This window comes from Nyctereutes procyonoides, unplaced genomic scaffold (assembly GCF_905146905.1).
Source record: "Nyctereutes procyonoides isolate TBG_1078 unplaced genomic scaffold, NYPRO_anot_genome, whole genome shotgun sequence".
In the NCBI taxonomy this organism is placed as follows: domain Eukaryota; kingdom Metazoa; phylum Chordata; class Mammalia; order Carnivora; family Canidae; genus Nyctereutes; species Nyctereutes procyonoides.
Genome location: NW_026575146.1, coordinates 65148635 through 65163349, shown reverse-complemented (window position 1 = coordinate 65163349; position 14715 = coordinate 65148635). Strand labels below are relative to the sequence as shown.

General features: G+C 58.1%; 1 protein-coding gene across 1 annotated transcript in view; it reads left to right on the top strand.

Annotated features, from left to right (window-relative positions):
• The window catches only part of FGD3 (FYVE, RhoGEF and PH domain containing 3), a 30055-nt gene that overhangs the window by 12514 nt on the left and 2826 nt on the right, over positions 1-14715 (top strand). Inside the window, exons 6-15 of the mRNA XM_055311605.1 lie at positions 1003-1159; positions 3027-3165; positions 3653-3711; positions 5490-5636; positions 5791-5883; positions 7190-7269; positions 8443-8473; positions 9305-9412; positions 10243-10305; positions 14482-14604. Coding sequence (XP_055167580.1) covers positions 1003-1159; positions 3027-3165; positions 3653-3711; positions 5490-5636; positions 5791-5883; positions 7190-7269; positions 8443-8473; positions 9305-9412; positions 10243-10305; positions 14482-14604 — 1000 coding nt within the window. The remainder of the gene's footprint in view (positions 1-1002; positions 1160-3026; positions 3166-3652; positions 3712-5489; positions 5637-5790; positions 5884-7189; positions 7270-8442; positions 8474-9304; positions 9413-10242; positions 10306-14481; positions 14605-14715) is intronic.

The following is a 14715-nucleotide window of genomic DNA, read 5'->3' as shown; positions in this document are numbered from 1 at the left end:
TCACCCCATGCACTTCTCCCGTAATTGCTGGTGCTGCGGCTTTGCTTCGGGGTCTCTGCTGGAACCTCTCATCTCCAGCCTGGCTTGAGCTGGGGTGTTGGGAGCATTGGGAACTCAGCCCATTGGGGTCTCCAGCTGCAGCCAGGCCAGTAGAGCACAGAGGCCAGGGGCTTGCGAGGCTCCGCAGGCATCCCTGTCAGGTTGTGGATCTTAGTGAGGAGCACACTCCACCCGCAGAGCCAGTTACCCAGTGTCCTAAAGGCCGTCGGAGTAAAGCCACAGCCAGACAGACCACTGTCCACACTTGCTGAAAATGAGTTTTGTCCTCAAGGCCTAAGAGAGGCTCCTGGTGCACAGACGCCCATGGGGCTGCTCCCGTCCCCCAGGGAAGGAGCCAGGGAGGGATGCCCACCCATCTTCCAGGGATATCCACCAGCGCAATGGCTTTGTGCACTTGCTTGCTTTTTGATGATTTCTCTAGGGTCACTTCCCCTTTGAACTGTGCTTAAGGTCAGAAACTATTGGTTTACCATTTTTATGCTTCTTGAAATTTATTTTCAAATTCCTTTCTGCACTGTTTTTGGTACAACACAGCTGCTTTCCCATGACATTGCCAGTGTCCACTTGTCCCATTCTTCCTGAAATTTGCTCATCTAAGGGCACATGGGGTCTCATGGACTCTCTCTGATGAGTGGCCTGTCATTTGAGCATTCCCCTCCCCACTGGCACCCCTGGTCTGGAGGAGCAGTCCTATGCCTGTGTGGTTGGAGGGCCACGTGATCTTCTGGTTTATCCCCATGTCACATGCAGTGTCCCACCCTGCACAGTAGAGGGGAGGAAAGGAAGGCTCAGAGAGGGTGACCAGTGTGCCCACCATCACACAGGGCTGGGACTTGTGCACTTGCCCCACAGACTCAGGGTGAAGTCCCTGTCCCACACAAAGCCCGGACTTCGAGGCCACTGGCCCAAGCCATTTCTCTGATGACCTCTCCTCCCCCGAAGGGACACAAACCCCCGGCTCGGGGACATCCTGCAGAAGCTGGCCCCATTCCTCAAGATGTATGGCGAGTATGTCAAGAACTTTGACCGGGCCGTGGAGCTGGTTAGCACCTGGACCCAGCGCTCACCACTGTTTAAGGACATTGTGCAGAGCATCCAGGTAGGGCAGCCCCACTGGCTGCACGGGATGCGCTTGGGTTGTATCCTAGAGGCTGAGGATAGGCTCTGCCTAGTCCCTCAGGGTCATTGCACAGGAGGGTATGTGGTCTGGGCCACACTGTTGTCGGGTGGTGTCTGGATTCCAACGCCCTGCCTCCCTCCTCCCTCCAGTGCCAGGGACCCCGGGAGGCCGAGCTGGCCTCATCCCCCTTCTTTCTCTCTTCCTGCAAACAGCCCCTTCTCTTACTCTTTCTTATCCGTTTGCCAGGTTCTTGTATGTTAGGAATGCCTTCTGTCACCTGTCCTGTACCTTATGAGTTATCTTCCTTATCAGTCTTTTATTTTTTTTATTTTATTTATGATATTGGCCAGAGTTTTTGGTTTTTAAGCAGAAACATTTGCCAGTTTTTTTGTAAAATAGTGCTTTAAAAAATCTTCAAAATAATGCTTATAAATGCATTTTTTAATGTTAAGGCTTCATGTTAAAAGATTAGAATTGGTGTTTCAGAACAGTCTCCAGGTGGGTTGTGGGATGAGGTAGGAATCCTGTTTACCCTGAGCATGGCATGTGAACATCACACAGTGCCTCTGTGCACACGTTCACGCATGTTCCTCCATGACTGTCTGTGTTTTCCCCAGATCCTGTGGCCATTGGGTCACTGTGACTTCCTAGTGTGGAGTCCTAGATGCCCCCTGCATTCCTCAGCACCCTATCCCTACCCAGAGAGGACAGTTCTGACGCTGATCCCTTCCTCCCTGCAGCACCCTCACCCCTAGTCTGGGCCTCTCTAGCCTTCCAGGCTGTGCCCGCAGCCGCCCCACCCCCCCAGCCCTGAGTGACCAACAGGAACTGGGAGCTCGTACTGCTCCGTGTGCGGGGTCTGCGGCCAGGTGGTGGGCCAGCACCATTGGCAGGAGCGTCGGGAGGTGGGAGGTGCAGGCAGGCGTAGGTGTGATGGTTGTGCACTCCACTAGGGCAAGTTGCACCATGGTTTCCTCTCCCAGGAAGCATGTGTTCCCCCCCATGGTCGCAGGAAGTTTCTTGCAGGAAGTTTCTTGCAGGGAGATACTTTGAAATTCTGTGGCCATCTGCTTCCTCATCACTCCTGATAGTTCTCCCCCAGGAAGGACTGTTTTTGTGATAGTTGCAGACTGTGCTGCTCTAGCCCTGGAGGGTCTAAGGCACTTGGAGCTCCTTTGAGCTGGAAGCCGCTCTGCTGTGGGCACTGAGGGGCCATGGCAGGTGGGAAGAAGCAGAGGAGAAGCAGGAGAAGGGTGCACCTCCTTGAGCAGGTGCAGGGGGGAAGAGGAACTCTGGAAGAGGCAGGCAGGCTCTCAGCCAAGGAGCATGTGCCAGGGCATCTGCAGGAGGAGCAGCAGCAAGGACAGGGCGCCCACGTGGGACAGTACAGAGGTGGCACGGTGGCAGTGCTGGGAGCAGCGTGGGGCAGGGACAGGATGTGAGGCCTGAGCGCCCACCCCTGCACTCAGGGTTGCATTGATATCAGAGCACCCAGCAGCTCTTGGAGCCTCTAGGCAGGACCGCGGGTCCCCCTGTCGGGAGAACACATTTCCAGGGAGGGAAGAGGCCCAGCCTCAAGCACCAGAATAAGGGAGCAAGCAAGGGAACATGGGGTGGGGGGTACCCTGAGGGAAGGGGGCATTGCAAGGACTTGTTTTTCTCCTGCGAGGATGAGCATAACAATCAGTGCTGGGGGTCTGGGTCCTTGGGTTCAGTCTCTCCCAGCCTCATTCAGCTCACTGTAAATGTGTTCTCCAGTCAGCAGAATGGCAGCCAGAAGTGGGCGGGGGCAGGGGAGGCCCACACGGTGTCTGCAGGTGCCACGTGCTGCCTGTCTGCCCCACAGAAGCAGGACGTGTGTGGGAACCTGACGCTGCAGCACCACATGCTGGAGCCCGTGCAGAGGGTCCCACGCTACGAGCTGCTGCTCAAGGACTATCTGAAGAGGCTCCCGAGAGACGCCCCTGACTGGAAGGATGCAGAAAGTAAGCCCCCAGCTGCCAGGCCTCAGGGCTCCTGGGCAGTGGGAGCCGGGGCCTCTGTTGAAAACCGCAGACAGAGGAGAGAGAGAGAAACAGACACAAGCACAGAGCAGGGCAGATGGCCAAGTGTCCCCCAAGCTCATCTCAGGAAGTAACTGTGAACCTTTGAGGGCAGAGGAAAACCGCCCTGCCCCCATTGCTGTGTGATGGGCAGACGGTGGTTCTGGGGAGGGGGCTGCTACATCTGGCAGAGCTCAGGCCGCAGGAAGAGCCTTGTGGGGCCAGGGGGGCAGCTCCTGGGAAGTGGGGTGCCAGCCCCAGCAGACCCCCCCCTCCCCACCAAACACAGTATGTCTGCAGGGCTCCACCCCTGCCTGGCCCAGGCTTGGGGCAGCTCCCGACATCCACAGGGAAGGATGGGAGCAGGGCAACCCCTGGTGATGCCCGCGGGTACCCTGCAGCCTGACTCGGCGTCTTCCTCCTGCTACAGGGTCCTTGGAGCTCATCTCTACCGCTGCCAACCACTCCAATGCCGCCATTCGGAAAATGGTGAGTGTGGCGCTCCTGGAGGATGCGTCAGGGCCCCACAGCGTGCATGCCTCCTGTGCTAGACAGGCCTGCCCCTTACTGGCCCATAGCTCAGTCTCAGCCAGTACGGCTGCTATGACAGGCTCACACCACAGTGAATATCTCAAGCTCTGGGTCCCGGCCCCCTTGTCCCTGTCCCTGGCTGGTGGGTGGTGGTCTCCTCCCATATCTGCGTGGGAAAAGCAGAGCATGCTCTCTGGTGTCTCGTGTCAGGGCTTGACCCCATCGTGGAGCCCCCAGCCCCAAGACTATGACCTCCCCTATACTTCCACCTCCCGAGGGCCCCACCTCCAGACAGTCCAGAGGTGGAGGGGAAGGCATCCCCTTGTTGATGTCACACCTCTGAGGCCTGGGGTCTGATTCGGAGGCTCTCCTGGAGCCCATGCCCACACCCTATTGTGACCCAGGTGGCCTTGTCCCTTGTTTGGTCTGCACGGTGCCGGCACAGAATTTCTAAGTCCTTGCCTAGAATTCCAGATGAGGGGGTTCACAGGAGAATCCAAACTTCTGGCTTTGCTAGGAAGCCCCATAAGCCCCGCCCCAGCCTGTGCCCTCGCCGGCAGTTCTCCAGGTCACCACAGTCCCAATCTTGAGACCTGTTTCTTTTCACATGGGCACTGCTGTTTTTTGAGAGGAAAAAAAGCGAAATATTTGTTTGACCTAATGTCTCTCAAATGTGAGATACAAGAGACAGCCACTTATTTCCTCGTGGCTGTTGCTGTGTGCAGTCCGGTGCAGTGTCCTCTGCAACTGCCTGTCATGGGTTTGTTCTGGGGCCCCTGGGACAGGCCAGCCTGAGATCAGGCCCCCTGGGGGCATCCACTGCAACCCAAACAGGTCAGATCTCACTCTGGGTCCTTTCTAACTTCCCTTTCTACCTCCCGACAACTAAATCTGGCGGAGGCAGAAGAGGTGCTTCTCAGAGTCTGTGGTCGTGAGCTCACAGGGAGCCCCTATGGGTTTCCATCTCTGAGGGGTATGGACACAGCCTGAGGCCTCCCTGCCTGCTTCTTCTCACTGTCCACAGCTGTCCCTTCTGCCCCCCACCCCCACCCCACGCTCATTGACTGCCTGTGTCTGGACCAGAAACAGAAGGGCTAGCCAAACCAGCCTGCTTCTGGGACATGGCAGGCTCAGGTTCTGTGTCACTGAGCTGATGTTACTGTGGGCTCAGCTGTGCCTTCAGCTGTGTTCATTCCTGGGTCCCAACTCCTGCCCTGGGTGCTGGCAGTGACAGGTGAGGGCCCATAGTCTGTGCGCTCAGAGCAGGGGTCACAGGCTGCTGCCCCTTTGCTGTCACACCCCAGGGGCACTGGTTGGCCACTGACCACAGAGCCAGTCTTGAGGCCAGAGGGAAAGGACCTGCAGACTGGTCTGGTGTCATGAGGGCCCTGGCCACGTGGTCTGAGTGTGGAACAGGAAACCAGGCCGGGTTGTCACAGGCAGTGATGGGGGCTAAATCTCTTCTCTGACATAGAAGGGCCCACCCGGTTCTTTGCAGGAACAACCCCAGCAGCTCATGTGATTTGTCCATGCCCTAGTTTCCTGGTCTGTAAATTAGGGATAAAATGGCCTATACCTCCCGGGTGAGTGCTGGAATTACAGGAGCTGATACCGGCCTTGTGGGCTCCCTGCCCTGACCTGGTGACCTGGTTCCTGGCCCAGCTTACAGGGTGGGGTTCTTCTCACCTCTGGACCATCCCCCACCCCAGCAGGCCTGAGCCCTGTGTCTCTCACAGGAGAAAATGCACAAGCTCCTGGAGGTGTACGAGCGACTGGGTGGGGAGGAGGACATCGTCAATCCCGCCAACGAGCTGATCAAGGAGGGCCCCATCCAGAAGTTGTCAGCCAAGAGTGGCTCAGCACAGGACCGCCACCTCTTCCTGGTCAGGCCCCGCCCTTCCCTGTCCTGACTGCCACACCCCCTCACCCTGAGCACCGCCTTGCCCAGCCCAGCTGCAGAGCCCTGCCTCCCTCCTCTGTCGCCCTTCCATTGTGGAGGTGCAGGTACCTCTCACCCCGTGCCTGTCCCTGTTGCAGTTCAACAGCATGATCCTTTACTGTGTGCCCAAACTGCGGCTCATGGGCCAGAAGTTCAGTGTCCGGGAGAAGATGGACATTTCAGGCCTCCAGGTGGGTGAGGCCCTCCCTCTTCCCTCTTCCCTGCTCTCCTGGCAGGGCTCAGGACAGGGAGGGTCACTGAGCCCTGGCTGCTGGAGGGTCACCGCTGCACCTGGCCTCCCACCCACTTTTCGAGCTTCGGCTCTGTGCCAACATGTGGCCTAGGTGTTTCTGAGGCCCACTCAGCCTGGCACCGTGGGTGGTGTGAGCAGGATCCGTCCCTCCACTGGCCTGCCTTCCAGGGATTGCTGCCCTGTGCTTGCAGGACGAAGGACAGCACCAGTCTGGGCGAGCCTGTGTCCCTGCGGGCTTGGTGCTCAGAGCCCCATTTACAGACCCAAAGGCAAAGTCTGAGTGAATGTGGACGGGCTGCCCTCCCTGCCCAACCCTGGTCCCGTGGTCCTGTGTGTGCTTCTCTCCTGCTGCACTGCCTTGGAGTTCACATGAGGTTCTGCAGGCCCGGGGTCCAGACGACATGTTGTCTGCCTTCCCTATCTTCTGAGCCTCTCCACCTCTCCATGTCTCCTGGCATAGGGGCCACAGGAGCTGGGCCTCCCCTCACCTGGGAGGGCTGTGAATTTCTCCAGAAATACTGAGCGCTAAATCAGTTTTAAAATATGAAGATTTGCCTTAGTGATACAAGAAAAAATACTTCTTACTTTGAAATTCTTTGAACCCAAGTCTAAGAAACACCATCAAAAGTAAAAGCTACAGAAAAAAAATTTTTTCTCATCATTAGAAGAAATCATTTTTGTAGGTGTTTCTGTGTGAGAAATCAGTGGTGGGTGGTTAACTAGATGTGCGAAGGCAGACACTCTCACCTTTGAGGCGTCTGGGAATTCCTGCTATGAGACTCGATCCCAGCTCCTGGGTGGGCCTGCATCTCCCCCCAGCTGGGCTGACAGTGGGCTACATCCAGCCTAGTATCTTTGGGGTGGGGAATTGGGGATGAGGGGTGGCTTCCCGTCACAGAGGCTGGTGGAGCACAGACCCAGCACAGGGGGACAGAGCCTCCTGGCCCTTTGAAGATTTCCCTTCCTCTCTCAGGGGCCGTGCCTTCAGGTGCTTTGGTGGGAAAGCTTCCATGTCTGGGGGCTGGTCCCTACTTGCTGAGAAGCCCTGCAGGTGGGAGGGTTTGGCCGGCACAGCTGCCAGTGCAGAGGATGAGAGGCCCTAGCCCTCCTCCATGGACCAGCTCCCCTGGTGTCCCATCTGCCAGGTCACCTGTGCCCCTCCTGCAGGACAGCTTGAGGCTGTCGCTCAGGGCCAGCTAAGCCATCAGCGGTTTTATTTTGTCCTTTGACCCTTGTGCCTCCAGGTGCAGGATATCGTCAAGCCAAATGCAGCGCACACGTTCATCATAAAGGGAAGGAAACGGTCCCTGGAGCTGCAGACCCGGTACGGGTAGCCATCCCAGAAGCTGCTGCTGTAAATGTCTATGACCTGAGATTTTAGCAGACGGCTTCCTTTTCTAAACGGAATAACTTTGCAACTCGTTCTTTTCGTTCATTTTATTCACTTGTGACTTAAAATGTAACAGGTCTAAAGGGAAGTTGATGAGAATTGAGCCCCTGGCTTCCTCTTCCCCCACCAGCAGACATTCTTAATTACCTCTGAGCTGATCTTCCCGAACTGGGCATGAAGGTGTCCCGGGTTTTCAAATCACACACAGCTGTTTACCATACGGCCCGTTCTGCTTCTTGTTCATTTAGTTTACCAGGCACCATCCCAGATCTGAGCCCCGTTTCCAGAAGCAGCATAATTTTCCATCATGATCACCTGTGCTCAGTCCAGGTCTCACTGTGGCAGGTGCTGCAAGCAGCATCCTCGCACTAGATTTGTGCATGCTTGTCTTTATTCCATCAGAGAGGTTCCTGAAGGAGAATCATTGGTCTGAGGATAGCACATCTGCTTTAAGTTGTGGTGGCTACTGCCACACTCCCCTGGGATTGGTGCAGGCTTATGCTCTGTTTTGGGGGCGTGTGCGGGAGATCCCATCTCATTTCTGCCAGCAATGTGAGGTCTTTGTAATGACCTGTTCTGGTCCAGGGATGTGTTGGTATATATCCAGTGCAGAGGAGTCTGCAGACCACACCTGACTACACCTGACCCTATGTAGGTGCATCTGACTCTGCCTGGATATACCTGAACATACCTGACAATATGTGGCCATACTTGACTCTGAATCTGACCCCACTTGCCCCACCTGGCTGCACCTGATCCTACCAAATCTCGTGTGACTGCACCTGAGTCCACCTGGCCACACTTAACCTCACCTGGACACACTTGACTACACCTGATCCCACCTGGCTACACTTGACCCCACCTGGACACACTTGATTACACCTGGTCTCCTGATTGCACCTGAGTCCACCTGGGCACACCTTGTCTACCTGGTTGCATCTAGCCCCTCTTGCCCACAGTGTACAGGGCACTCAAGGACGGTCTTCCAAGGCCCTGAGCTGCATTGTGAGGCTGTGAGCAGCTCAGGGGTGTGCCACAAGACTGAGAGGAATGGGGGTTAGCAGCATCTAAGACAGGGTTAATAAGATGCTGTGTTTGTATTTATAGGACAGAAGAGGAGAAAAAAGAATGGATTCAGGTGAAGCTCCTAAAATTTTAAAGTAATCAGATGACCAAATTCTTGTGCAGTGTGGCCATTTCACGTTGGAGCGAGTGATGGAGCGGCCCCCTGACTCCCCACGTTGCCCACCTGTCCATCCTCCTCGAAATGACAAAGTGCTCTCTTTAAGTACCTTCAGACACCACCAGCCTTTCAGCCCTTTCACTTGTTTAGCACCACAGTAGATAAGCAAAAATGAAGGGCTAGAGGCGGGCAAGCAGGGAGGGGCCCTCACCCTGGGGCTGAGTCTGTGCTGCTGGGGGGCCCGAGGGGTCCCCACAGCCAGCCTGCAGGAACAGTGGGTTAGTGGGACGAGCAGCTGGACTTGGGGGGGGTGCTGTGCTTCCAGAGGCAACTGATAGTGTCCTGGGGCAGCGAGAGCACACTTGCCTTGGGACCAGCCACAGTGGGTACTCTGGACGGAGACCAAAGCCCCTGAAGGCAAAGGTCAAAGCAGAGGCTGAGCAGGGAGCCCGGTGGAGTGCTAACTGGGAAGGCCTTGTGGCTTCCAGAGTTCATAGAAATTTAGGTGGGAAGAGAAAAAGGAAATTCAAACGGAAATGAGGGGGACATACTGACATAGGACATGGAAATATATCCAAAAATCCACACAGAATGTCCGGGAAGTGTCCGCAGCAGCCTGGAATGCTGGGAGGGCACCCGACCACATGCAGGGCAGGCCTGGGACCTGTGCATGGGGAGTGGGGTCTGGGTCGGCCACAGATGACCTGTCTGTGGGGACGGGTATGCTGGTCTTGCCCTCCTTGATGTGCTCACTGAGGGCCCTCGTTCTCTGGGGGTCTGTCTCAGGTCATCGAGGACACCATAGAGAGGCACAAGCAGAACAGCCAGACCTTCAAGGCCTTCAGTAGCTCCTTTGGCCAGGATGAGGACCCATCCCTCCCTCCAAATCCTTCTGTGAGCACCAGTGCCCCAGGGCTGGGGGAGGGTTGGGATGAGGCCCCTTGTGGAAGAGCGGCATCTCGGAGGGACGCTGGTCCCTGCACTCTCCCTGACCATGCTCACCGCCTGTCCTTCACTGAGTGCCCATGGGTGCAGCCAGGCCTCATGAGGTGGGGCTGTGATCTTATCAGTGGGGGCAGCTCGCTTGTCCCCATATGGAGCACCCTGGGGCCAAGGGGGACCAGGAGGCAGGGTACCCACCCAGGGCCAGGTAGGGGACGACAGCTGCAGCTGCTCATTGGGGGCACTCTGGGTCACAGCCACCTCCTGAGGGCACAGCCACCTTCAGAGGAAAGGTCCCTCACTCCCATCTCCTGCCAGAGGCAGTCATGAAACCAAGGATGCCCAACTGTTCCAAGTCCCCAGCACCAGGCCTAGCTGGCCCTCCCCACGGCCTTTCCAGGCTGCATGTCAGGCCACTTAATATTCACGTCAAATCTCTCTCTTTTTTTTTTTTTTTTTTTTTTGCTTTCTGGGAATATTTTTGAAGAAAAGTTTGCATTCCTCCCCAGCTGCCTTGAATAGAGGCATCGTGGATTCAGCAATATCCCTGTGGTTAAAGTGATACAGGAGGAGCCAAGCTGCCCTCTGGCCTAGCAGGCCTGAGGATGAAGAGGGGGGGCTGTTATAGCCGGGTGGGCTGGGCAGGCCTCCGGGAGTGTCCCACACTGGGCCCTTGTGGTCAAACGGGAGGGCCGGGGTGCTCTCTGTGGTTCATGCTGCACTGGGTCTCAGTCTGTGGCTGGGGAACCCCTGCTCATGCTGGCTGTCTCTGTTCCTTCCAGGTGGTGAGTGCCAGCCCTGAGGAGCCTGCCCTGGCAGCCAGTGGTGGAGGGGGTGTTGCAGGGGTGAGTGACACTCCGGCTTCAGCAGGGGCAGGAGGTAGAGGATGAGGTTGGCCCGGGGTGCCCTCTGGGGCAATGTTGGATGGGGGTGCCCTCTGGGGTGAGGGTCAGGGTGCCCTCTGGGGTGTAATTGGATGGGGATGCCCTCCGGCACGAGGGTTGGGTAGCCCTCCGGACTGAGGTCCAGGGGTAAGCCACCCGCATGTGTCCTGAGTCCCCCTGGGACAGGCTCTGGCCCTGCTGGGAGAGGCTCAGAGAGGGGCCCATGTGTCGTTGCATCAGTTGGGTGGTGGTCACACAGGCGTGCTTTTTACCGCGTGTGAAAAGTATGTGGAGGAAATGTGACTCAGTGGTGCCTCCTCCTTAGGCAGCTTGGCTGTCCCCAGGGAAAGGCCAGCCCCTGGCTGTGGGGTTTGGCAGGACGCTGGGCGAGGGGTTGGCACTCCCAGGGAAGACTTCTCAGGGGGGATGTCCCACCCGCACCTCCAGCCCAGGAAGGCAGGGGTACCCAGGACCCCACTCCACATCTGCTCACCTGTCCACCTGGGGCAGCACAAGTGGGGAAGGGGCTGGGCAGCCTGTGCCATGTCCTCCCTGGTGGACATGCTGACCGCCCCCTGCCAGTGGTTTGGGGGATTAGGTAGAAGGGTGAGGGTGTGTGCCTGGCCCATTGTGAGCATCCAGGGCAGGGGAGCATGGTTACTGACCCCTGGTCTACTGGTCATGGACCCCAGTGACAGTCGTGCCCCAAGACACCAGGGGGGTGTGGCACCTTCAGGCTGCTGAAGGGCACTCTTGGGTAGGCAGGCGGAGCAGGGCTGGGTCCCACCCTGAGGCTGTCCGCCCAAGCCCCAGCCTGACCCCTGGGTCTGAGGCCCCCTAGTCTCCCACCTGCCAGCCTCTCCCTCCTCCTCCCATGCTCTGCCCTCCAGGCCTCCAGCCTCCACGGGTGCTGCCCCTTGGGCAGCCCAGAGCTGCTGGAGAGTCCCCTGAATCTAGTGGAGGCCCAGAGCTCGTCCAGTCTGGTCGAGCCAGGGGAAGGGGATGCTGGATGCAGCATCCTGGGGGCGGCAGTGGTCTCTGTGGCCACAAGGAGTGAGGTTCCTGTCAGGAGCTGAATGTTGGTAAGAACCTGTCTCCCATCTTGGCTCACGCTGGGAGGCTGGGCCAGGGACAGCCCCCATTCCTTATGAGAGCAGAACTCGGGCCCCCACCATGTCCCTCCGGCTCCTGGGGGCTTGAGAAGTGTGGGCCTCACAGAAGGATGGAGCGTTGGGGGACAAGATGGGGGTAGGGGCCAATGACAAGAGAAAGCCCCTTATTCAAGTGGGGCCCTGTTGCCATGGGTACTGGAGAGCAGAATGAGGTCACAAGTAAGTAGCATCACTGAGTCAGGCAGCATGAAAGTGGCATGGGCAGTGGGGGATGGTGGCCTTATCACAGCCCATGAGCCCCCTGATGAGGGACTTCCTCACCCTCTTGCCCTCCCTGCTCTTACTCCACCCTGCCCCAGGGCCTTTGCACCTGCCCAGGACCCTCAGCAGATGAACAGAGTACCTGTCCCCATGCTTTCCTCACTGGTGTGTCCTGTGAGCAGAGGTGTTGGTGGGTGTGGGGCAGCTCAGCGGGGGGTGAGGGTTGGGCCCTATAGGGCCTGACCTGGACCTGTTCAGGGTACGTTTATGGACGGGGCTCAAAAATGAGGTTTCATTCTGATGCCAAAAGTGTGATCCTTGCCACAGATTTAGGCCTTTTCCCAACACACTTAGAGAGGAAGGTGAAGCCCGTGTGGCGGCTGGCCCCATTCCCCAGCGCTGGTGTCCTCAGACGCGTGGTTCGGCAAGCGCCTTCCTAGGAGGAGCTCAGCCCAGAGCCCAGAAGTTTTGCAAGGTAGCTACAGCCCTGTGTCCTGCAGAAGTCACATTGTGCTTCACAGATCAGTGCCCCAGGGCTCAGACCCAGGGTGACGTTTGCACACCTCCACAGCCGAGCCAGGCCCCGCCCCCACCACCCGGCTGGGACCTGGGGATTCACAAAGCTAGTGCTGCCCTTCCACCCCGAGCCCAGCTCCGGAGCTTTGGACAGAGCTGTCCACCAGGAGCCAGGGGGCCAGGTGGGGCCTGTGTCCAGCCTGCAAGACCAGGGACCACCAGGAGGGCATCAGAGGCCCATTGTCCAGCCTCTTGTGGGGCCCAGTTCTTACCTGAGTGTGCCTCCTACTTCTGGGTTGTGGGTCCGAAAACGCTCGAGTGAACCAGACCCTCTGCCCTGGGCACCTCCTGTGCCCATGTTGGCATGTTGGGTACTTTGGGTGGACACTAGCAGATGCCACGATCTGTACCCATGGAAGACACAGCCTAGGCCTTTCAATGCCCCAGCATCCACAAGAACAATAACCCGGCCAGAGTGCTGGGAAGACCCGCCCTGGGCTGTGCAGGTGGGCGCCTATCCCCTGTGTCGGGAGCCCATGTGGCAGGGGTGGCACAGTGGGTGGGCTGGGCTACAGCCCCTCATTTGTGGATGCTTCCCCCACCCACACTCGGAGCCGCCTTGCAGCAGACTGCCTTCTGTCTGCCAGCCTCGGGGCTCTGGCCTCCCCCCAGCCCCAGCACCCTCACTGCCTCCATCCCTCGGGCCAGCCCTCCCCTCTGGCCCCTTTGCCCTCAGGATGCCCTGGAAGCCCCCATAGCCATGCCCTTGGGTCCAGCTGACCTCTGACCACACCTGCCTCCCGGGCCCTTGGCGTCCTCACCTGGCAAACAGGGACACTGGAGCCACCCTGAGGGACGGTGGAGGATCCTTGTCTCCCCTGCCCTGTGCCCTGGCCCCCAGGTAGCACCCCTCCTGTGTCTGGCCCTGAGCGGTCCCCAGATGGTCTCAGGAAAGGAGCTGCAAGTGGGGTAGGGAGATGTGGGAATATGAGGGGAAATGGGTGGTCAGTCAGGGTCCCGGCGCTGTGATGGGCTTCAGGATCGGTTGCCAACTCTGCTGTACAGATGGAGACACTGAGGCTCAGAGAGGAGGGGACTTGTCCACGGTCTTGTGGCTACTGGAGGTCAGGGCAGGGACTGGGGCCCATCCCCCACCTTGTACAGGTCCTACCCAGATGGAGAAACTGAGGCTCAGCCAGGCGACCCCGCAGAGCCCCCACCAAAGCCTCATGCTGTACCTGCTGCTGTGAGAGCCCTGCGTCCCGTCCCACATGGCTGCCCGCAGTGCAGGGGGAGCCCCGTGCCTGGGCGGCAAGGGGGCAGGGGCTGGTTGGATGTGGGCTGCTTTGCTTTCTGCTTGTTTACTGTGTTTCTTCCTCTTCTACGGGATGTTCCCAGAAAACAACTGAGAGGGCACAGTCAGCAAGGCTGGGAAGGTCTGGGCCCCATGTGGCCCTGAGAGTGTCTGGGTGTGCCCCCCTGCCCCGGAGGCCTCCACACTTGCTCACTCGGTAGTACCCCTTCTGGTAGGCACCGGGTTCTCTAGGTGTGCCCCTCTGGGGGGGGTCTTCTCCTGAGCCGTGCCATGCCGGCAACTGTGATCTGCGTCCCTCTGTGGCCTGGACCCCCTCATGGGCAGGGCACTGCTTCCTTACTTTTGGACAACATCAGGGTTAAAAAAATACATGTTTGACAATGAAGAAGATACAGGGTTGTTTGTAGAGATGGAGGAGGTGGAACGAAGTGAGACCCCCTCTTCCCTCCCCACCCTCTGTGGGGTTGGATGTCCCTGCAGACGTGGCACAACTTGTTGAAATGCATGTTATGGTGTTTTCATGACTTGTCTAAGGCTTTTTTAAGCTCTCTGAACACAAACCACATTGAGTTTCCTGACTTCCTGTTGTTGCCCCTGTCAGCTGCTGGGTGGGAGGATCAGACAGCTTGGTGGAGATGGGGGGGGGGTGCATCCCCAGAGCCTCAGGCCACGCTGGGCACATGAGCCCCCTCCCCAGTATGGATGCTGGGCACCATCCTTTCAGACCCACCAGGTTGCCACTGGCCTCTGTGTAGGCCGAGTTCCAGGCCCCTGAGACCCTCCTGATGCGCGACGGTTACCCCAGGGCAGCCTGGGGGCAGGGCTGGGCAGGGGCTAAGGCCATGATTCCTTGGCTTCATTCCCTTCTGCATTTTGCCCCGCACATGCACTGCCCACATTCACTGGGCTTCCCTGCACACTTGCCTCCTGTAGCTCGAGTCCAGGAGAGGGTCTGCTAAGACCGGGCGCGACAAGGAGAAGCTGGGCTGCAGGAGCTGCGGCGAGGCCTTCAACTCCATCACCAAGAGGAAGCACCGGTGCAAGCTGTGTGGGGTGGTGAGTCCAGGCCGGCAGTTCTCCCACGACCAGGGACAGCACCCTGCAGCAGACAGGGAGACCCACCTGTGGCCTGTTCAGCTCTGGTGTCGGACCGACAGTCTTGTGGGT